This window comes from Protopterus annectens, chromosome 6.part0, assembly GCF_019279795.1.
Source record: "Protopterus annectens isolate FY-2018-M chromosome 6.part0, PAN1.0, whole genome shotgun sequence".
Classification (NCBI taxonomy): domain Eukaryota; kingdom Metazoa; phylum Chordata; order Ceratodontiformes; family Protopteridae; genus Protopterus; species Protopterus annectens.
Genome location: NC_056737.1, coordinates 1,173,397,245 through 1,173,422,448, shown reverse-complemented (window position 1 = coordinate 1,173,422,448; position 25,204 = coordinate 1,173,397,245). Strand labels below are relative to the sequence as shown.

The 25,204-nt window shown below is 38.5% G+C and overlaps 1 protein-coding gene across 1 annotated transcript in view; it reads right to left on the bottom strand.

Annotated features, from left to right (window-relative positions):
- SLC4A3 (solute carrier family 4 member 3) overlaps positions 1 to 25,204 on the bottom strand; it is a 2,820,719-nt gene that overhangs the window by 1,493,334 nt on the left and 1,302,181 nt on the right. Inside the window, exon 7 of the mRNA XM_044074803.1 lies at positions 4,479 to 4,639. Coding sequence (XP_043930738.1) covers positions 4,479 to 4,639 — 161 coding nt within the window. The remainder of the gene's footprint in view (positions 1 to 4,478; positions 4,640 to 25,204) is intronic.

The following is a 25,204-nucleotide window of genomic DNA, read 5'->3' as shown; positions in this document are numbered from 1 at the left end:
ACATGGGAAGGTAATTACTTTTACTTAAGAGTGTCTGTGTGTGCATTTATGTATGTATACATATGTGTAGGGATCTACTTAAGAGTGTCTGTGTGTGCATTTATGTATGTATACATATGTGGAGGGATCTACATGGGAAGGTAATTACCTTTACTGAGGAGTGTCTGTGTGCGCATTTATGTATGTGTACATATGTGGAGGGATCTAGATAGGAAGGTAATTACTTTTACTTAAGGGTATCTGTGTGTGCATTTATGTATGTATACATATGTGGAGGGATCTACATGGGAAGGTAATTACTTTTACTGAGGAGTGTCTGTATGTGCATTTATGTATGTATACATATGTGGAGGGATCTAGATAGGAAGGTAATTACTTTTACTTAAGGGTATCTGTGTGTGCATTTATGTATGTATACATATGTGGAGGGATCTACATGGGAAGGTGATTACTTTTACTTAAGAGTGTCTGTGTGTGCATGTATGTATGTATACATATGTGGAGGGATCTACATGGGAAAGTAATTACTTTTACTTAAGGGTATCTGTGTGTGCATTTATGTATGTATACATATGTGTAGGGATCTACATGGGAAGGTAATTACTTTTACTTAAGAGTGTCTGTGTGTGCATTTATGTATGTATACATATGTGGAGGGATCTACATGGGAAGGTGATTACTTTTACTTAAGAGTGTCTGTGTGTGCATTTATGTATGTATACATATGTGGAGGGATCTAGATGGGAAGGTAATTACTTTTACTTAAGAGTGTCTGTATGAGCTTTTATGTATGTATACATATGTGGAGGGATATACATGGGAAGGTAATTACTTTCACTTAAGAGTGTCTGTGTGTGCATTTATGTATGTATACATATGTGGAGGGATATACCTGGGAAGGTAGTTACTTTTACTTAAGGGTGTCTGTGTGTGCATTTATGTATGTATACATATGTGGAGGGATCTACATGGGAAGGTAATTACTTTTACTTAAGGGTGTCTGTGTGTGCAGTTATGTATGTATACATATGTGGAGGGATCTACATGGGAAGGTAATTACTTTTACTTAAGGGTGTCTGTGTGTGCATTTATGTATGTATTCGTATGTGGAGGGATCTACATGGCAAGGTAATTATTTTTACTTAAGGGTATCTATGTGTGCATTTATGTATGTATACATATGTGGAGGGATCTACATGGGAAGGTAATTACTTTTACTTAAGAGTGTCTGTGTGTGCATTTATGTATGTATACATATGTGTAGGGATCTACTTAAGAGTGTCTGTGTGTGCATTTATGTATGCATACATATGTGGAGGGATCTACATGGGAAGGTAAATACTTTTACTTAAGAGTGTCTGTGTGTGCATTTATGTATGTATACATATGTGGAGGGATCTACATAAGAAGGTAATTACTTTTACTTAAGAGTGTCTGTGTGTGCATTTATGTATGTATACATATGTGTAGTGATCTACATGGGAAGGTAATTACTTTTACTTAAAGGTATCTGTGTGTGCATTTATGTATGTATACATATGTGGAGGGATCTACAGGGGAAGGTAATTACTTTTACTTAAGAGTGTCTGTGTGTGCATTTATGTATGTATATATATGTGGAGGGATCTACATGGGAAGGTAATTACTTTTACTTAAGAGTCTCTGTGTGAGCATTTATGTATGCATACATATGTGGAGGGATCTACATGGGAAGGTAATTACTTTTACTTAAGAGTGTCTGTGTGCGCATTTATGCATGTATACATATGTGGAGGGATCTACATGGGAAGGTAATTACTTTTACTTAAGAGTGTCTGTGTGTGCATTTATGTATGTATACGTATGTGGAGGGATCTACATGGGAAGGTAATTATTTTTACTTAAGGGTATCTATGTGTGCATTTATGTATGTGTACATATGTGGAGGGATCTACATGGGAAGGTAATTACTTTTACTTAAGGGTATCTGTGTGTGCATTTATGTATGTATACATATGTGGAGGGATCTACATGGGAAGGTAATTACTTTTACTTAAGAATGTCTGTGTGTGCATTTATGTATGTATATATATGTGGAGGGATCTACATGGGAAGGTAATTACTTTTACTTAAGAGTGTCTGTGTGAGCATTTATGTATGTATACATATGTGGAGGGATCTACATGGGAAGGTAATTACTTTTACTTAAGAGTGTCTGTGTGCGCATTTATGCATGTATACATATGTGGAGGGATCTACATGGGAAGGTAATTACTTTTACTTAAGAGTGTCTGTGTGCACATTTATGTATTTATACATATGTGGAGGGATCTACATGGTAAGGTAATTACTTTTACTTAAGAGTGTCTGGGTGTGCATTTATGTATGCATACATATGTGGAGGGATCTACATGGGAAGGTAATTACTTTTACTTAAGAGTGTCTGTGTGTGCATTTATGTATGTATACATATGTGTAGGGATCTACTTAAGAGTGTCTGTGTGTGCATTTATGTATGCATACATATGTGGAGGGATCTACATGGGAAGGTAATTACTTTTACTTAAGAGTGTGTGTGCATTTATGTATGTATACATATGTGGAGGGATCTACATGAGAAGGTAATTACTTTTACTTAAGAGTGTCTGTGTGTGCATTTATGTATGTATACATATGTGTGGTGATCTCCATGGGAAGGTAATTACTTTTACTTAAGGGTATCTGTGTGTGCATTTATGTATGTATACATATGTGGAGGGATCTACATGGAAAGGTAATTACTTTTACTTAAGAGTGTCTGTGTGTGCATTTATGTATGTATATATATGTGGAGGGATCTACATGGGAAGGTAATTACTTTTATTTAAGAGTGTCTGTGTGAGCATTTATGTATGTATACATATGTGGAGGGATCTACATGGGAAGGTAATTACTTTTACTTAAGAGTGTCTGTGTGCGCATTTATGTGTTTATACATATGTGGAGGGATCTACATGGTAAGGTAATTACTTTTACTTAAGAGTGTCTGGGTGTGCATTTATGTATGCATACATATGTGGAGGGATCTACATGGGAAGGTAATTACTTTTACTTAAGAGTGTCTGTGTGTGCATTTATGTATGCATACATATGTGGAGGGATCTACATGGGAAGGTAATTACTTTTACTTAAGAGTGTCTGTGTGTGCATTTATGTATGTATACATATGTGGAGGGATCTACATGAGAAGGTAATTACTTTTACTTAAGAGTGTCTGTGTGTGCATTTATGTATGTATACATATGTGTAGTGATCTACATGGGAAGGTACTTACTTTTACTTAAAGGTGTCTTTGTGTGCATTTATTTATATTTACATATGTGGGGGGATCTACATGGGAAGGTAATTACTTTTACTGAAAAGTGCCTGTGTGTGCATTTATGTATGTATCCATATGTGGAGGGATCTACTTAAGAGTGTCTGTGTGTGCATTTATATATGTATACATATGTGGAGGGATCTAGATGCTCGTAGTTATCTCTGATCACAAAATATCTCTGATTTTTTTACCTCATATTTTAGTTTTTGCCTCATAAAGTTTGTGGCTTTTCTGATAAATCAATGAGGATTGCAGTCTTTATATAACAATGACAGAAATTTAAGTTTCAGATGTTATAGCCTTCAAAATAGCATGCTATTGCAAATCCTGTTTATCTAGCAAGTTTCTGTGTGTATGTGTGTGTGTGTGTGTGTGTGTGTGTGTGTGTGTGTGTGTGTGTGTGTGTGTGTGTGTATGTGTGAGTGTGTGTGTGCGTGTGCGTGCGTGCCCATGTGTGTTAAGTGTGTACCCACATGTGGTTTCTCTGTATATATCTGCATCTGTATAGACTGTTTTCCACTTTGTTACTGTTACTGGTCTCACAGTTAGCATATTGACCCAGACTGCTAGGAAGACGTAGAGGCTGTGGTTTCTAGCCCCACAGACGGTTACTGAATTTATGTTCCAGTACTAGTCCTGTGGTGTAATACAAGGGGACAACAGTACTCATGAGATGCTATTATCATTAAAGCCACGGTCTCAGCTATGTGAGTTTGTGTTAGATGGGGCAAATTACCCTTAATCAGTATAAATGACACCTTACTTCTGTCAAAAAATACTCCATATTCCTAGTGGGACTAACCTGGCCACCAAAAGTAAATGAATGACTATATGCAATTATGCCCAGCTATATTTTACTGATGCTGTCTGTCTTTATGGGACTGATGTGCAACTGCATTAGTATTACAGGCCATGCTAAAACCTTTTGTTACTGACTGGTTTGGTATAAATCTTTTGTTACAAAAACACATGGATAAGCCTATAAAAGTACTACATTCTTCTCTTCTTGTGTTGAACAGACAGAGCTTGAGGGCATTAAGTATGCATTAACCTGAAAATACAATGACACACATTGGAGAAATCTAAAAAAACAGCTCTCTTCTTTGAAGTCCATTTATCTTTGTCTGAGTTGCTCATTTACCTTGAGGAAGAGGAGGTATTCATTCCTGATATTCCTTCATCTGCAGTGAACTGAATGTTGTCTGTAGGTATCCCCATTTCAACAGTTTGCTCAGTTTCCATCTGGACACTATCCAATGGAAAACCAAGGATCACTTCCTCTTCACTTCCTTTAATGCAAAACTGCAAAAAAAAAAAAAAAAACATAAAGACATTTTTTTATAGATATAGCATACCACAGTATCAGAAATGGAGGAAAAAATGTTTTGTCTGCAGACGGATTCAGTGCCATGACTGGTAACCAAATCTCAGTCACCTGGGTCGCAGTCAGGGCTCTCTTTCTATGCCATGTAGCAGGCTGCTTTTAGCAGAAATTGTATTAAGGAAGTCTTGCACCAAATGAAAAAAAGCAATAAGATACATTGAAGACTACTTTATAAAAGCAGAAAATCCCTGCAACCCTTTCCACACACATCCACACCACTTAAAATAACCATCTTAAATGCCACTACAATTCCAAGAAAGCTGCAGCAATGCTGTACAGGATGTGGTAGTGAAACAGGCCATGACACAAAACTGTAGAATCCCAGTTTAAGAAATTGTAATTCTCAAAGGGCAGATTTGAGCAGCTGTAATAAAATAAATCATTTTCAACTATAGTGGATTGCAGCAGCTGTCCTATTACCATATCAAAGCAGTACAGTTTTGCTTGTTTATATGTATATGTATATATATATATATATATATATGTATATATATATATATATATATATATATACATATATATATATATATGTATGTATGTATATATGGTGTGTGTGTGTGTGTGTGTGTGTGTGTCCTTGAAGACTGTCTCCAATAGTCACAACAATTATCATATGGTTTGAAGAAGCACTAGTATTTGGTGTGAAAGTGCTTACCTCATTAAACTTTTAACATTTTATGCTTCCAGTCATGTTTCTGTGCCTTGTTTTCTTCACTTGCATTTGTTGTTGGCTTGCAGGAACAGTTCATTCTTTGGGGATTTTTTTCTTTGTTTATGACTTTTACTATCCATCAAAAGTGAAGTATTAGTAGCATTTTGTACAACTTAATAATGCTAATTTTGTCAATATAAAGATATAAACCTCAATACTTTGCATACCCAAGAAATGCCAAATAGTGATCTGCAATCCACTGTATAAATCTCCTAACTACATGCTTCTTCATTTAACCTGATGAAACTGTAACGAAAAAAATGAACTATATATTTATAGACCTTCTTGGGCCTCCTTAAAGAAGCTGCCCAAGTGCATGAGGGATGCATATCTTATAAAACAATGTGGAGAGATAGATGTTCATATCTTCGGGTGACTAATGGCTGTTTATAATGTAGTTTATAGCAACACAGGAACTATATTAGGCAAGTGATCACAAGGACCATAAAATCCCTAGTTGTACACTTCAAAGTCTGTGCCTCCCTTTTCAAACACTTAATAGTGTTCGACTCCAAAATCGAGCAGGGCTATACAGTGTGCTGCACAATCACAGCCCTTAAGGCAAAATAACATACCTAACACACTAGTAATAGGTGACTCTATAGTCAGGCACACTGACGTCCCACTCACTAGGCTGGACAAGCAGAAGGTTACTGTTAGCTGCCTGTCAGGAGCCAGAATCCGCTACATAACATAAGCACTCAGGTCACTCCAGAACAAGTACAAATATGACTCTGTCATTGTTCATTTTGGTGTGAATGACCTGAGACATACCTCCCTGGACTACATGAAAAGAGGCATGGAAGAGCTCTATGATCATGTAGCCCAGGCTGGTATGACCCTAACCGTGAGTAGAATCCTGCCCTCACCAAGAATGATACCTCAGTATAAAGAAAAAATGACCAATTTCAACAACTGGCTAAGCTTTTGGTGTCATTCAAAGGGGATCCAGCCTGGGACGACATGCTCGACAAGCCGCATTGCTTCGCAAGAGATGGCTTGCACCTGTCACCCCTAGGCTTTTGAATAGTGGCCAAGGCTCTTGCTGCCCCCATAGTGCCTTTTTTAGGCAAGGCTCTAAAGTCAAACCCACCTCCATAAACAGCACAATTAACAAAAAACTGAGGGTTATGCTACTCAATGCCAGAAGTTTAAATCTCAAAATGCATGCGCTCGAAGCACTCCTCAGTATGGAGAAAGTCGACATCTGTGCAGTAACAGAAACCTGGTTCAAGGCACCAGAGATCACCCCAGCACTACCGGGCTAGAACTCATACCACAAGTTTTGGCCACAGAACATGGACCGAAACCCAAAAGGAGGGGGTGTATCCATATTCATCAAGGATACCTACACCTCCTGGTTAGTAGCATAGCATGATACCTCTGAGATCATCCATGTGTAACTAACATCAGGCAAATCTGCAATGCAAATTGTGACCTGCTACAGATCACCTCCATGACCCAGGACCACCACTCCACCTTTCTGGAGACAGTGGAAAACATGAAGGTCCTACCGAATACCCTGATATTGGGTGATTTCAATTGCCCTACCATTCATTGGGAAAACTACTCTTGAGTACAAACTCCCAGGCCCAGCGCTGGATCAGCTGGTAAACTCCCCTACCAGAGGTGAAAACATACTGGACTTTGTCATCACAAACATGGGTGACAGGTGTTTCACACAGGAAGTCAACCAGTCACTGGTTAGATCAGACCATAAACTAATCACTCTGGATGTCCACACCCCACCACCACCACCCCCAACTAAGGAAACCACAGTAAAAACTTTTCTAAAACAAACTTCACCTTACTTAAGACAGAGACGGTAAGTTTCACAGCCCCCACGCTAAAGGATAACACTGCCCAAGATGCAGAAACCTTTACAAATGCACTCTATGAGTACCTACAAAGATGCTTAGATCATGCCATCCCTAGCAAAACCAAGAATCACTCCTCTAAGAGAAGGAAACCATTATGGTGGACCACTGCCATAAACAGGCTATACAATAGAAGGAGGAAACTAGTTCAGAAAAAAAAAGCAAATCCCAAGAAGGAAAGACATCCCTGATCAGTATCAGTAAGAAACTAAGGTCCCTCATAAAATCATCCAAGGCTAACTTCGAAAGAGCATGTAATAGCAACTTATTCCATAGGCTGAGAATGCATTAAATTATGTCCTTATCTCTCCAGTGAGTTTTATTTGTTGGTTTAGAATTAAGTTTTTAGTGTGGGTGTTTGTAGAGATGCTGGTTTTGCAAAGAAACAGGTCAAATAGGACTTGGTCTTTCATTGTCTGAAAAGTGCGGCACAGGTCACCTTGGAGCAGCCAGTAGGACACTGAGTGTAGGAAGGGTTGTTGGTAAGGTAACTTTGGGGCCTTTCTAGTTCAGCAATATGTTTTGGTTTATACATACCAAGGGGACACTATACAAAGAAAAAACAGCTGGATAACCGCGACTGTTGACACAATTTTAATAAAATATACCATAAAAAAGATAAAAGATAAGCGCTTTTGCTAGTGCTTCCCTCAGGTCTTAATACAAACCACAGTAAAAGGCTCATACTTAAATACATAAATCAATTCAACACCAAAGCAATTAAGTATAATTAGCCTCTTAAAGAGGTGTATACAAATATTTTCACTTTAACCTGAGTGCATTTAGAGCAGGTTTTAAACTGACAGTACATTTAATTCCTGGTAGCCTGTGTGCCTGCAATCATAGAATCCATTGGAATTCTATTTGCTCTAAATTATTGTTCATATCACCCCCTCTACTGTTAACATGTACCAATTGTAATACTTTCAAATTTAAATTAATAATTAATAAAAATTAAAATTATGGCCTGGACGCACCATTATGGGTTTTGATAAAGCACTTTCACTCTGTTTACGTATCTCATATAGGTGCTTACTAATCCGTTCTTTTAGTTTTTGTGCAGTTTTTCCCACATAATAGCAAGAACAGGAAGCACAAGTAGCCATGTAAATCAAACGAGTGCTATTACAGTCTGCATGAAACCTCGGCAGAAACCCAAAGGGAGTATTAGGGCATGTAAACTCATGTTGTACACTTATGACAGGACAAAAACTACACTTCCTGCATGGATATGTACCTGGATTCTTAATGATTTGACAAGATTTCTTATTATCCTGATGTAACAGTCTTTTTAAGTTGCAGCCAAAATATCAAAGCCAGGCAAATTCCAAGAAATAACTTGAACGCAAGTTTATTTTAAATGATAAAAAGCGTTTTTGCTGCTAGCAAACTACAGGCTGTAGTTTGCTAGCAGCAAAAACGCTTTTTATCATTTAAAATAAACTTGCGTTCAAGTTATTTCCTGGAATTTGCCTGGCTTTGATATTCTGGCTGCAATACCGCTGATCTGTGGTTTGGTTTCGTTGGTGTCTTGTCAACAGTTGGTTTCAAGTCTTTTTAAGTTAATATTATTCTTATACACAAAATGTGGGGTTGCACCCACTATCTTGGCTGTACCATGGTTCATAGTTAACAAAGACCAATACTTCTGATTAATATTCCTTACAGCTTTGTTACTACTAGTAAAACTAGTTACAAAGGAGTGTGGGTACATTCTATTAGGACAACCATTTCTGTTAGTATTATTACCATTTAAAACATTAGGTAAAGCAAAGCCAGAAATGTTACATTGCGCCCCTGTGTTGCATGTTTCTTATACCCTCGCTCAACAAAATGTTGTTCCATTCGTTCCATCTCAGTAACAAGTGTATGACTACCTTCACATACTCTTTTAACCCTTAAGAACTGACTTTTTTACAATATAGGGAAAAACATGTCTAGGATGCATACTATCATAACTTAGTAGTCCATTACGCCAACAGGATTTCCTATATAAAGTGATGGTTATTAAACCCTCTTCATCCCTTTGAAGGCTCACATCCAAAAAATCAATACATTGTTGTGAGCTAATGATGGTAAGTTTCAAAAACTCAGTAGTAGATTCCATCACAGCAATAAATCTGGTTAAAGAATTTTCATGTCCAACCCAAAGCATAAAGACATCATTGACAAAACGTTGATATAGTTTGACCTTGTGACCATCAGGATACTGAAACAAATATTTAGATTCCCAACAATGAATAACTAAATTTGTATAAGAATTTGCGCATAGGGTACCCATAGTGACACCCCATTTTTGCAAATACATTTGCTGTTCAAACATTACTACATTGTTGTTTAATATGAAATCTAAAAATGTACATATTAGATCTATGTCCAAAGCACCCCATTTGCCTACATTAAGCAAAACCTCCCTAATGGCTTCAACACCATACTCATTGGGTATACAGGTGAACAAATTCTTAACATCCAGAGTCACCAATAAAAAATTCTTAGTATCAGTTTCATGAACAAATGCTTTTAAATCACATAAAAATGTATAGTATCTCTCAATATGTTAACAATATTAGGTACAACTTCCTTCAATTTGTTCTCAACATAAACGGAAAGGGGCTCTGTTACCCATCCACCCCCAGAGACAACAGGTCTTAGGGGTGGTGGATTCACGGATTTGTGTATTTTTGGTAGGCCCTTAATTATAGTTATGGCAGGATGAATAACATTCAAAAAATCATATAAACTTTCTGTTATATATCTTCCTGCTAATAAATCATACAGATAATCATGTATTTTACTACTTATAGGTTCAATAGCATGCCTATCAATCGGTAAATATGTACTAGCATCACTAAGAAGATCATTCATCGCTGTTACATAATCCTTCATTTTTAATAAAATAGTCACCCCATCCCTTGTCAGCTGGCTTTATACAAATATTATTAACATTGTGACACAAGCCTTCAAGTGCTTCCATTTCAGCTGATGTTAAATTATAAAAATCATGGTTGGAATTTGAAGACCCAAGGGTTTGACATAATTCTTCTTCACAAACTTTAACAAAATACTCTACATGTGTAGGCACAGGCAGCACAAAAGTACTGGATTTACTATGTTTAGGAGCATTATCATGTGTTCCTATATCTTGAAGCAACAGTTTGCATGACAAATTTCGAGCAGACATTCTCAAGTCCATACAAATGTCACTTAACTTGGCCGCTGCTGCTGGAACGAATGAGAGTCCTCTGTTTAATAAGCTCAATTCTACAGGATTCAATTTATAATCAGAGAGATTTACCACAAGTGTTTTCATCTCCGAGTTCTTCTGTTGTTCACATGTCACCCGAGAACTACCGTTTCTGTCTCCCTCGACTTATAGAGCATGTGGAGTTGAACCCCTTCTCTTGAATAGGAAGCGGTAAAAAATGCTCCATGGAAGTGGGGTTCATTATTATTATATATTCAATGATATGCCTGACAATGGAAGAGTACAGTGGTAGGATGACTTCTCTGGACCTTGAAAATATTCCCTTGGAAAGTAACTAGGCCACATAGAAGGATTTCCTGACTATGTTGGAAACATGATGAGCAAATGAGAGACAATTATCCTTGTGACAAAGGGAGATAGCCAGCACAGCTATCTGGAATTTTGTAAATAATTATATGTCATTTGAGAATTTCAACATGATTTATACAAGATGCTTGTGTTACAACTGTATTAGAACTGTATGCCATGTGTATATCAAACTGCTGGTACAGAAGTGTGTGTTGAAAAGGTTTTTGCAAAGTGCTGTTTGAACTATAACCACAGTGAGGTCTACTGGAATAGAACAGAAATATACATGCACTATTGTAAATGTTTAAATGTATATATTTTAACAATGGAAACTGGAATACAGAAAATAGCTAAAATTGAATTACTTTATAGGCTAGACCAGAGGCATATGTCTGTGCTGAAAAGATTTCTGTATTGTCTTCGGAGTGAACTAATTACTACCTCTGAAAGTATGAAGGAATGCAATTGTTTTATGACTTCCAGCATCTGCCAAAGATCTGAGGTCTATGTATTTTCAAAGGTAGATGCTAAATGCTGCCAGATTCCAGCAGTGGGGGTTTCACTTGGGACACAGTCAGATGACAAGAAATGATGTAATTCTACAAGCCATCCAAGCAGTAATATTTGAGATATTAATTTAAAAAGCATGTTAGAGAGACAGAGCATTCTTTTTTGTGTCTTGGACCTGACAAGAACCATTCACCACAATATCTGCCATGCTCTGATGAAGTAAGTTTCTAGGGAACAGTATAATTCTCTTAGATATTGTCAGTAATATAGCAAAGCTTAGTTTAGATATTTTTTTTTATTTATCTGAGACTGTCCTGCAGTGTTGATTTAAATATTTCCTGTGATTTTGAACTCTGTCACTGTTATTATATACTGAGTATTTTCTTGTTCTTTTAATATTTATTATTAAACATATATAAACCTTTCATTGTGACTGATCTGTCTAGAGATATTTAGATTTTGACAGTACTTGTCTTTACTTGGTGACACTGTGTGGGCCACTCTTAATGGCTTTGCTCTTGGTCAAACTACCATTTGGATTAATAATAATATTACACAGTAAGATTGGACATGCTTTGTTAAGGGCCTTAAAGTAGCAGACAAGGAGTTGGCTGGTGGCAAGGATAACTACCTTATAGTCTGGGCAAAAAGGGGCATCACTAGTAAACCTGTGCCAGCCTTTCCCAGGTGTGTGTGTGTGTGTGTGTGTGTGTGTGTGTGTGTGTGTGTGTGTGTGTGTGTGTGTGTAAATCAAACCTCAAAGAGTGTGTGTATATCAGCTACTTGGGCATGGGCATGAAACACTGGTTTGACAGAGAGGGTGCTGGAGGTCTTGGCTTGGCCACTCAGCTGGGATCTTAACTCTGTAGCTGTGCCAGAGGGGAGTCTTATTGGGAATCTGAAAAAAGAGGCAGAAACCAGCCCAAGACTGGCTATGATCTCTGTGTGCTCTTAAAGGAACGTGCACTTGATGCACAGAGCTACTTCTGGAAATACTGTTTGTGTACCTGTCATCCCCCAGTGTGCATCCACCACTGGTGCCAGTGGTGAGGACTGAGGATTTTTGATTATTGGTTCAGTGGTGGGTTGTCAAAGTCCTAATGTTCTTCTTTCGGCTTTTCCCAGTTAGGGGTTGCCACAGTGGAACTCTGGTCCACTAATGATTGGCAGTAAATTATTTATGAGTGCCGAGGTGCCAGCTTGACACCCAACCTTCAACGAAGGCACACCCATTCTACGCATGTCTTTTGAACACCACTCGACCGCGGGGAGGACATGCAGACTCCACACAGAAGGCGCTCCAGCCAAGAATCGAATGGGAGAACCTCTTGCTGTGAGGCAACAATGCCCTAATAAGTAATAATAATAATACTAACAATAACAATAATAGTAACAATAATAATAATAACAATTGTAAGAGTAACAACAATAATAATAATAATAGTAACAATAATAATAATATTAACAATAATAGTAAGACTAACAACAGTAATAATATTAACAACAGAAAAACAATAACAGTAACAATAATAATAATATTAACAATAATAAGAGTAACAACAATAATAAAAATATTAACAACAATAATAACAATAACAATAATAGTAACAATAATAATAATAATATTAACAACAATAGCAAGAGTAACAACAATGTAACTGCAGTGGTGGTGCTGCGGTAGCGTTGTCGCCTCACAGTTAGATGTTGCCCGTTCGATTCTCAGTTAGAGCATCTTCTGTGTGGCGACATGCGTGAATGGGCGTTCCTTCATTGAAGGTTGTGCGTTAGGCCTGGCAAGCCAGTACGTAAAAATCTACTGCCAATCATTAGCGGACCGGAGTTCCGTTGTGGCGACACCTAACCGGGAAAAGCCAAAAGACTTTTTAGTAAGAGTAACAACAATAATAATATTAACAACAACAATAATAATAATAACAATAATAGTAACAATAATAATATTAACAGCAATAGTAAGAGTAACAATAATAATAATAATAATATTGACAAAAACAATAATAGTAACAATAATAATAATATTAACAATAGTAAGAGTAACAATAATAATAATATTAACAACAATAATACTAATAATAACAATAATAATAATAGTAACAATAATAATATTAACAACAATAGTAAGAGTAACAACAATAATAATAATATTAACAACAACAATAATAATAACAATAATAGTAACAATAATAATAATAATATTAACAATAGTAAGAGTAAGAACAATAATAATAATAATATTAACAACAATAAAAATAATAACAATAATAGTAACTATAATAATAATATTAACAGCAATAGTAAGAGTAACAGCAATAATAATAATATTAACAACAAATGTAAAATAAAAAAATAAATAAAATAAATAATAATAATAACAATAATAGTAACGATAATAATAATATTAACAACAATAGTAACAACAATAATAATATTAACAACAATAATAACATTAACAATAATAGTAACAATAATAATATTAACAATAGTAAGAGTAACAACAATAATAATATTAACAACAATAATAACAATAACAATAATAATAATAATAATAATAATATTAACAATAGTAAGAGTAACAACAACAATAATAATAATATTAACAACAACAACTATAATAATAATAGCAATAATAGTAACAATAATAATAATAATATCAACAACAGTAAGAGTAACAACAATAATAATATTAACAACAATAATAATAATAGTAACAATAATAGTGACAATAATAATATTATTAACAATAGTAAGAGTAACAACAATAATAATATTAACAACAATAACAATAATAGTAACAATAATAATAATATTAACAACAATAGTAAGAGTAACAACAATAATAATAATATTAATAATAATAATAACAATAATAGTAACAATAATAATATTAACAACAATAATAATAATAACAATAATAGTAACAATAATAATAATATTAACAACAATAGGAAGAGTAACAACAATAAAAATAATATTAACAACAGCATTAATAATAATAATAATAATAGTAACAATAACAATAATATTAACAACAACAGTAAGAGTAACAATAATAATAATATTAACAACAATAATAATAATAACAATAACAATATTAATGCTATTAATACCCACTTGTTAACCAGGTAGCCCCACTGGGCACACAGTTCCTTTTCAGGGGTCACTTTGGAGCAAAGTCTGGTTAAGTAACATGCTCAAAATCACACAGTAGACAGCTAAGGGAATCAAACCCTGTACCACATGAACTACATATCACAGCCTTAACCATCTGTGACAACTGCCAAACTTTTACCAAGATTTCTTATGACTGCATCTTTCTGAAGAGGAATACCATTTACATCATATGAAGTGGGAATGGATTTTTTGCTAGACCTTCCTAATCTGCATTTTTTTAATTTAACTTGGGGCCATTTTCAGTATGCCAGGTAAAGTACAGTTGTGTACACTTACCATAAATATAGATGTTCAAGTGTATTCACTGTTGCAGTCATCATATTTGGATTATCCGCCTGAAGGTAGCCCTCAGCCGGCCTGAATACCAGAGTCTTCGGATTTCTGCATCAGATGCTGTCGCTTCTTCCATGATGTCAGGTTGTCAGGGGTATAAAACATGCAGCGGACACAATTACTTCAGTTTTTCTTGCCCCAGATGTCAATGTCCCCACAATAGGAAGCAATTATATAATATGGTACACCCCCATCAAAAACCAAATACACATGGAAAAAAAAAAAAATATATATATATATATATATATATATATATTTATATACCAAACAAGAAGGAAAGGTAGAGCAAGAGAAGTCAGGGAGCTGGAAGGAGGGTAACCAGGACTACAACAGTGAATACACTCGAACATCTACATTTATGGTAAGTGTACACAACTGTACTATGTTCTTCGTGTTTCATTGTTGCAGTCATCATATTTGAGTTGATTCCCAAAGCTAAGGAAGGGAGGAGGTAGTTAGAGAGCATTAGGGCCAGCTGTTAAGCCCTGCAAAACTGTAGTGGCAAAACCAGCTCTGGATTTAGAAAAAAACAGGCATGTGGTAATGCTTGGTGAAGGTATGGACAGAGCTCCAGGTAGCAGCCTCCAGGATGTCCCTGGTAGGGACTCCTCGGAGAAATGCCATAGAGGTAGATGCAGCCCTGATGGAATGTGATCTTATCCCCTGTGGGGTAGGTTTTCCATGGTGCTTGTATCAGAAATTAATGTAATGGGCAATCCATTTGGAAATGGTTTGCTTTGAAATGGCCTTTCCCTCTGCCCATGCAGCAAAGCCAACTAGCAGCTGGTCAGATTTTCTGAGAGGCGTTGTCCTGTCCAAATAGAATCTAAGTTGTCTGTGCATGTCCAGAGAGTGTAGTATCCGTTCCCCTTTGTTTTGTGGATTAGGGAAAAAAGTAGGCAAATGAATGGACTGGTTTAGGGCCACACTAGACACCACCTTGGGCATGAAGGAAGGATTAGTCCTGAGGGAAACCCTGTCCACATGGAAGATAATGAAGGGCTCCACTGCCATGAGAGCCTGTAATTCAGACACTCTTCTTGCTGAAGTGATGGCTAGAAATAAGGCTGTTTTCCAAGAAAGGAATTTCAACTCTGCTGTTGCAGCTGGCTCAAAGGGGGGAAGAGTGAGCTTTTTCAATACAAAGTTAAGGTCCCAGGCTGTAGTGGGAGCTCTCCTGGGGGATCTTAAATTATTGGCCCCTCTAAAGAATTGTTTTAGCAAGGGGTGAGAGAAGAGGGGTGGATCAGTATTATAATGTGCTGAAATGGCAGAGGCATGAATCTTAACTGATGAGAAGGATAGGCCCTTGTGGAGCATTTCTGTTAAGTACTCTAAAATATGAGGTAAGCTGGGCACCATTGTGCCCATCCCCTGAGCCTGGCTCCAGGAACAGTATATTTTCTACTTTTCAGCATATGATTTTCTGGTACTAGGTCTCATTGCCTCCAGAATGACATCCAGCACCTGCTTACTGAGGGACTCTAGAGGAGAGCTCATGGAATTAGCCAGGCTGCAAGGTTCAGGGTTTGAAGCTAAGGATGCAGAATCTGGCCCACCTGCTGAGACAGCAGGGAAGGGGTCTGAGGCAGGTGCCATGGTTGTAGCAGTGTCAGACTGCGCAAGAGGGAGTACCAGTGCTGGCATGGTCAGTTTGGTGCAATCAGTATTGTCCTTGGCTTGTCCTGTTTGATCTTTAGTAGAACCTTTGAGAGGTGAGGCAGAGGGGAAAAGGCATAAACCAAGAATCTTTCCCAGGTAAAGGACAAGGCATCCACTTTCCAAGCTTGATTGTGTGGAGTTCTGGTGCAGAATTTGTTCAGTTGGTAGTTCTGGGGGGAGGCAAACAGGTCTACCTCTGGGGTACCCATTTGTTTCTCAAGAGGTTGAATATTTTGGGTTCTAGTTTCCATTCGTGTGGATCCATGAGATTTCTGCTTAAGTCATCTGCAAGTAAATTTAGTTTGCCTGGCAGGAACTGCGCTTGTAGGTGCACTTGGAAGCTCAAGGCTGTGCTCCACAGAGCCATGGCTAGTCTGCAGAGAGGGTAGGAGTGGGTGCCCCACTGCTTGTTTATGTACCACATAACTGTGGTGTTGTCTGTCTTTACCAATAGCTGTCCTGGAAGAATAAGGTATTTGAAGGCTGTCAGATTATCCTGTACAGCTAACATTTCTTTTTGACTGATATGCAGGTGCATCTGTCTCGGGTTCCATTTGCCCTGAATGCACTGTCTGGCCATGTGAGCCCCCCATGCATAGTCTGATGTGTCTGTTGTTAGGGTTTGGGTGGCAGGGAGTAGAGTGAAAGGGAGTCCCTTGTTGTGGTAGCAGTCCTCTGCCCACTAAAGGAACTCTGTCCTTAGACCAGGAATAATAAGAATCATTGTTCCCAGGTCCATAGAATTTTGACACTATAGACTTTTTAGATACCATTGGAGTTTACTCACATGCAGTCTTGCATATGGAATTCGCATAATGCAAGAGGCCATGAACCCCAGAGCTTGCAGTATTTTCCTTGCAGATAGCTGGGTTTTTGTGACCAATAGTTTGAAGTAGGTTGTCAAATAAACTTGTTTCTCCGGAGTGAGGAATGCCATCTGAGAAGTTGTGTTCAAGCTTGCTCCCAGGAATACAATCTGTTAGCAGGGTACTAGGTGAGATTTTCTTTCATTGATGGTGTTCCCCAGTGAGGTTAGAAGTTTCTTTACAAATGCCGGACGCTGTAATAGCAAGTCCTGGTTTTCTGCCTGAATCAGACAATTGTCCAGGTATGGGTAAATTTGAATATTTCTCTGCCTGAAAAAATGCAATGGCTGGAGCTAGACACTTTGTGAACACCCTGGGTGCAGTAGATAAGCCAAAGGGAAGTGCAGAGAACTGAAAGTGCATGGAGCCTGACCTGAAACATAGGTATTGTCTGCAGGACTCTCTTATTGGGATGTGCAGGTAAGCTTCCTTCCTATGGTTGCCAGCCAGGCATCCTTGGCTAGCATGGGAAGAAGCTGTTGAAGTGTTAGCATTTTGAATTTTGGAACCACCAGAAAGGTGTTGAGAATAGAGAGGTCCATGATAGGATGCCAGGAGTTTTCTTTTCTGGGTGCCAGAAAAAGTGTTGAATAAAAACCTTGTCTCCTTAGTTCTGCTGGGATAGGTTGAATAGCCCTGATACTGAGAAGAGAGAGAACCTGCTGTTGGGCCTCCACCCATTGATTTGGAGTGAGGTCTGGCCAACCATTTAGGGTTGGTAGTGTGTGGAAGTGGAATCTGTATTCTCAGGAAACTATGTTCAAAACCCATTTGTCCTGGGTAATGAGTTCCCAGTTTTTTGCATGCAGGGCGAGCTTTCCTCCTAAGGGAGCAGGTAGTTGAGCAGGTCTTGGAAGGGTTAAGGTTAAGTCATTGTGCCATTTTTCCATAGGGGGTGGCTTACTACTCCCAGCTTTAGAAGTGGGAGCCCCCCACTGTTTAGATCTGTGTGTAGTCTGAGACTGAAGTCTTGGTGGTCTGCTGTTCCTGAGTTTGGACTGAGAAGGCCTGGAATGGACTGGAAAGGACCAGTTCTTTGAAGGCCAATGCCTATTGAATCTGGGAGACTGTACTTGGAGAAAATCTTTAACAGTTTGCATAGATTTAGCTTTTTCCTCCATTCTTTTGAGGACTTCCTCTGCTTTGTTGCCAAAAAGACGGTCTTGGTTTAAGGGTGCATCCAGTAATTTAGCTTTAACAAGATCTGGCAAGTTTTGTTCCTTAAGCCAAGCATGCCTTCTAAGTACAGACACAGAAACAGCAGCCCTGTAAGATGCTTCTAAAGCATCAAAACCACATTGCAAAGTATGTTTGCCAACTTGTTCTGCAGAATGCATTAAATCTTGCAATTGTTTGTGTTCAGCACAGTCAGGAATCAACATCATTTTCTGTTTACATAATCCCATAATATGTTGCTGATGCTTTAACATATGAAATTGACAATTTAAAGCCCTAATGGCCAAAGTAGCAGAAGTGTATACCTTCTTACCCCATCTGTCTAAGGTTCTAGAATCTCTATCATAAGGGGTAGGATTTTTGGCAGCAGTAGCCTTAATGCCTTTTGGTCCTTGGGAAATGGTCTCTGGATCCACAGTAGGATTCTTGAAGTGGAACTTGTGAGAGTCAGGTACTCTGTAGTACCTGTCAGGTTTTCTGGGAGCTGGAGGTAAAGTGTCTGGGGTAAGGCTAGATTCCAAGAAAACATCATCTACAATAGCCAGAACAGGAGGGATAGCTAGAGCCCTGTGTTAAGGCAGGAGTAAGAATTCCCTAAATCTCTTTTTGGACTCAGAATAATCCTGGCTTTCCCAGCGGAAATGCTCCCTAATGGAATGCAAAGTTTCACCAAAATAAAAATCTTCTGGAGGGGAAGCAGAAGGAATGGAATCCTCTGCATCAAAATCCTCATAAGTAGATAAGGGCAAATCCAGGTAATCAGAAGTAGCAGAGATATCAAATTCCTGATCAGAAGAATCAGAAAGAAAATCGGTACTAGGTCTCTTAGAGGGGGAAGGCTGGCTTCCCCTAATTAAGGTAATATGGTCTTCAGCCATTCTAAGCATTTGTTTTTGAGGCATATGGGCCTGAGTAAGTGGTTTGGGTGTCGTTTTTCTTGGTGTAGTGCGAGTTTTAGGCCTGAGGAATTCGGTACTTCTAGTTGGAAATGATGCTGATGGTTTAATATGAAAGTCTGTAGGCCTGAATACACCCTCAGAAGCCGGTGCCTGCACAGTGGCTCCTGACCCATCCAAGGTAGAGACATCTGCAGGTTCCATAGTCAAAGAAGCATCTTGCAGCATACCGGACTCTGAATGGGTCTCAGTAGAGGCCTGCGAATCTGTAGTAGTGGGTATCAGGGGCTGTGAAAGCGCCTCACTGAGTACCGGCAGACTGGTGACTAGCTTAACGGAAGCATCATCGGCAGTTTTGGATCTATGCGGTCTGTCTCTGTCTTTATCCTTACATTTTTTTGGAAGATTGGTAGTCGCATAGCTTAAAGAAGCCATTTTGGAGTACACAGATTGAGAACAAAAGTATTTAGCTACAAAAAGAGCCCGACAATGAATAGTCTGGGCATTGAACAAGGCACAAAACCAACAGTGAGGGATGTCGTGGTCTGGGCCTAAACAGGTGACGCAGTAAGACTAAAAATCTCTATGAGGTATTTGCTTTCCACAGGCAAGACAATTGTTAATTTTTTCTGACATCGGTTAGCACAAGAAAAAAGGACCCCCAATGGGGTACTTATCTTTTTTGAAGACTTCAGGTCTGAAACTCGAAAATGAAAATTTCAGGAGTCGGCCGACCGGCACTTGTGTACTGCTTCTGCTTTGGGCACCGCACGGCAAGAAAGACTGATGTAATGGCATCGGGTGCAGGTTTTATACCCCTGACAACCTGATGTCATGGAAGAAGCGACAGCATCCGACGCAGAAATCTGAAGACTCTGGTATCCAGGCCAGCTTAGGGCTACCTGCAGGCAGATAGCCCAAATGTGATGACTGCAACAGTGAAACACGAAGAACATGTGCATATTCCAACTCTTACGTTAGCTGTTTAGTATCAGTGGATGAGTGGATGATGGTTCTACTTTGCAGTTGGTTAACCACATTTCAAGGATATTGGACTGGACATCTGCAACAATAAATATTAAAACAGAAGAGGGTTCAGAACTGATCCCTGTGGTAACTCACTAGTTACAACATTATGTTCAGAAAAGGTAACAGCAGCTTTCACATGGGATCAGCTAGCCAAGTTGCAATCAGCCAAATAATATAGGGATTTACATTAATAGGGGTTTACATTAAGTTTGTCTTATTTTCTTAACAATACCATCATGGACGACAGTGTCAAAAACCGTGCTCAGATTGAGATAAGCACTCTGTGATAACTATCTGCAGCTTCTGCAACCATTTCAAAGAAGCTTATTGGGTTCAGGAGACAGGACCTGCCCTTCAGAAAACTAAACTGATTGAGATTTTGATCCAATAAGATGTGGGTATTCACATAAGTGACTTCTGCTATAATATGCTCCATGGCTTTGTACATTCTGTGGCTTTGTATATAAGGCTGGTGGGGATGATTGGCCTATAAATGCCTGGATCTGTAGAGGAACCACCCTTTTGTATGGGAGTCACAGTGGCTCTTATCCGTGCTGCAGCCATATCTTTGTAGATTGGCTGAAGCTGAAATATTTAAATACATATTCAGATAGTTGCACGTTTGGCTGTGATAACAATGCAGCCTGGTATGTTGTCTGGTCTCATGGAATTATTATTTTTAGTCTTTGACAAGGATGTTAAGGTGATTGGAGGGGAAACTAAATTTTCTGAGATACTAAAGACAACAATGTACATAGGTGGGGTAAAGTTAGCACTAAATTTAACACTAAACATGTTTGCTAATAGCTTGGCTACATCCAGCATTGGAATATGCGGTATCATTACTGATCGATATCCATGCATTCCTGGACATTGTTTCTTAATTTCCTGACATAACCAAAGAAAGATCTGTTGTTTCCTTTAGTATCTGTAGTGACCTTAAGCTGAAACTCTGCTTTATATTTTCTAACTGTGCTCTGCTCAAGTTCTTTTCTTTCATGTTTCTCTGTAGTCTTGAGATGAAGGGATGGTGATATATCTTTCAACTTTTTATCATTTTTTTCTTTTGTTAAACATTATATTAACACAGGAGTCCTGCCACAGATGTTTATTCCTGAATTCACCTTTATATTTTGGTAGATGGGTACTGTCTTTTCCATGCAGCAGTTCAGCTGCTACTAATAGTTAGAGATAGGGGCTGCAGCCTTTTCATTTGGGTCCACTTATGGTGGATCATACAGAATTTTGCCTAGGTCTTCAGAAGCTGACATAGATTTTCCCTTGATAAGTCCCTAATGATAGATTCATTTGGTGATGGGGTGGTACAACTACGCTTGGAAGAGATGATGACTGACTTCTGGTCAGATTTAATCAGAACTAAGGAGATGCAGGGTGGAGTACAGGCAGGGGCTAGCTTGGTAATGACCAGGTCAGGGACATTAGAGCTTCCAGTGTGCTGTTTTACAATTTGCTGTAGCACACTGACATTAAAAAAGCCTAGAAACCACTGATTATATACATTCCTAGAGGTTTATGTGTGCAGATTAAACTTGGGTAATTGAAATCCCCTAGCACCCTTGCAAAAAGTTATTTTGTTTACAATTTAGCCCCTCTGTAGTATTACAGTAATGTATATGACCTTTGAGAGCAATGATTGGTGTCTGTAGCTAGCAAGTAAAGTAATAGATGGAATTGTTTAACTCTGATTTGAATCTCCAGGGCCTTCAGATTAAGGTTGTGGGTAATTTGATGTGAGCCAATGGTATTTCTGATAAATACAACTGCTCCTGCACAGTTACCCAGGGGCTTCAAGGCACAACAGGCACTAAACTCTGGTATAAAGGGAGTGTCATCATTGTACTGAAACCACGTCTCATTAATGTAAAGTTATGATTCCCTTACCATGGCTGTAGGTGTTCGAGTAGATTGATCTTGCATTACTGATTCTTGGGTCTTCCTGCCATGCAGAAGCCTGCAGCCATCCTGATTTCTGGAGTCTTTGCATCGTCCCAAGCAGACAAACACCTGAGGACCAATGTCCAGAGGGCAGAGTATTAGAGGGACATCTATCAGTGCCATCTTCAGATCTTTCTAGGCTGCGTTAAGCAGTCTGAGGCCAGAGGACAATATGACTTTTCTAGCTGTTAAAGTTTTAGAGAGAAATAATTGAAGATTTTAACCATGGCCTAGGAGAACAGGGAGGGGAAGATGATGGATAAAAGATATACAGCCACAAACTCCCCCAGGTATGGGGGAGAGGCCAGCAGATAGAGTAGTAGGAGGGTGGGTGTTTGTACTGCTACATTGATCTACTCAAATATCTACAATTACGGTAAGTGGGACACAACTGTACTATGTTCGCACAGTCAATGTTGCAGTACTGACTTTTTAGGAAAACTCCCAAAACTACAGATTGGGGGGGTAGGTTGTTGGTGGCTGCTGGGTTAGGAGGTTCTGTAGGACAGCAGTAACAAATCTTTCCCTAGCTCTGGAGGTATTGCCTAAATGATAATGCTTGGTAAAGGTGTAGACAGAGGTCCATCTGACAGCTTTCACAATGGTCTCTGTAGGGACACTTTTAAGGAAGGCAGTGGTGACTGCACTCTGTTTGATGGAGTGTCCCCTGACATTGTCTGGTAATGGCTTTCCATGATGAGTATAACAGAAAACGATACAATTGGGTATCCATTTGGAAATAGTCTGTTTAAGACAGGTCTACCTTTTTTCTCTTCTGCAACGGCCACTATCAGCAGTTGTTCTGCCCTATTTAGGAATTTTGTATTTTTCAGATAATACCTGATCTGTCGGTGTGCATCCAGGCAGGTTTGGAAAGAACACTGATGGGTGAATAGCTTGATTTAAAGAGAGTTCTGATATTATCTTGGGCATGAAAAAAGAAGTTATGTACTCACCATAACATTCTACCAGTGTTGTCATTCTTCCTAAACACATTGAATCTGACTTGGCTGCTGCAAAAGCTTGTGGCAACTTTGAAATCTTGAGCCTCTACCTTACCCATAATGCACCAACCCCCATTACCTCAGATCTTGTTTGCAAGGTATTAAAGAAAGACATAACCTTTATATAACCAGATATAACTGCAAATATATTAGAAAGAAATTGGCAAAGCCAAATCTGGAGCTCTGTAAAGTCTGGAAGAGACAGGCATTTTGTTATATCTGCTCGGTCTTCTATGAACCGGAAGGTCAGGGGTCAGTGGGTGGGGAGTTGAGGAAGAATGAAAATGGACAACACAGATGGAATGTTATGGCGAGTACATAGCTTCTTTACCTGATGTTGTCAATTTTCACTCTGTACTCAACTGATGGGACAGAGTCCCCAGCTACCTAAATCCCGGGGTGAGCTCAAGGAAGGATATTTCTAAGAATCTGTGATGACCATGCCCTGGCCCAGCAATCAAAGAGCCTCAATCCTTACCACTAACACCAGGGAGGTCATCTCATAGAAGAGGAAATGATAATTAATACACACAGTAAAGTACAATTTCCCTTAAATTCACACAGAGATCACAGTCAGTCTGGGGCTGGTTGATCCTTTGCTCACCAGGTCCCCATAAGACTCTCCACTGGCACAGCTATAGGGTCCAGGTCTCAGCCTAATTGGGCAAGCTAAAACCTCCAGTACCCTCTCTGTCCAACCAGTGTTTCATGTCCCTGCCAAGTAGCTGACACAACACACACACACTTTGAGATAAGTATTTATACAACTTCACAGACACTCCGGGGAAAGGCTGACACAGATTCTCCAGCTGTGCCCCTTTACCCAGACTTATACATTAGTAATTACTGCCACCACCCAGTTAATAATATCAGCTACTAAAAGGCCCTTAAAAGGGTGCCCAATTATTACTGTGCAATATTAATATCCAATGGTAATGTGACTATTCAGTCTAAGGCTTATTGGAAGGGCTTAGACACTAAACTCTATAAATATATAATGTACTCTAAAACTTATCTCTACACAAACCAGCCACAGGTAGAAAGCTTTAAAAAGATTTAATAATAAATAATTAAAACACAAGACAAATCTACTACACCACAGAAATATCTAAGAGTTCACAGATCACACAGAAACTTAAAGTAATACAGTAGGACAGGTCTGATTTACACAGAAAAATACTTAATCTACCTTTCTAATCTTTAGCTAATCTTAGAGAAGACACAGTGCTACAATCCTACTTACATACTTAAAGAGCAGAGGCAGTGCTGGTAAGTTAGATGTCCAGATCAAAATGCTTCAGGTCTCTTGTTTGAAATAGCATTTAAACATTACTAACAAACATGTCTCTAAAATTACATCATTTTTGACACTTAGGTTTTCCCAGTATTCATATTGCATCATCTTAACACCTGGTCTGAGTTCTCGGGCCACAAACTGCATTATTTAGCAATCTAACATCTGTACAGAAACTTACAACAACAGAAGACATTTCACATGTATATACTAACAGAAACTAAAGCAATAAAGCACATTCCACATCTAAATTCTGGTCATAAACTTTAGCCTTAAAACAATGGGCATGGAATCTTCATCCAGCTGCCCTGGGGCCAAATTCTAACATGAAAGGTTACAACATGCTTCACTGGGCCAGTAGAGTGCAATGTTGTCACATATTTTGCAGTTCCACATTTCACAGTGTTTTCTTACATTTAAAAAAAG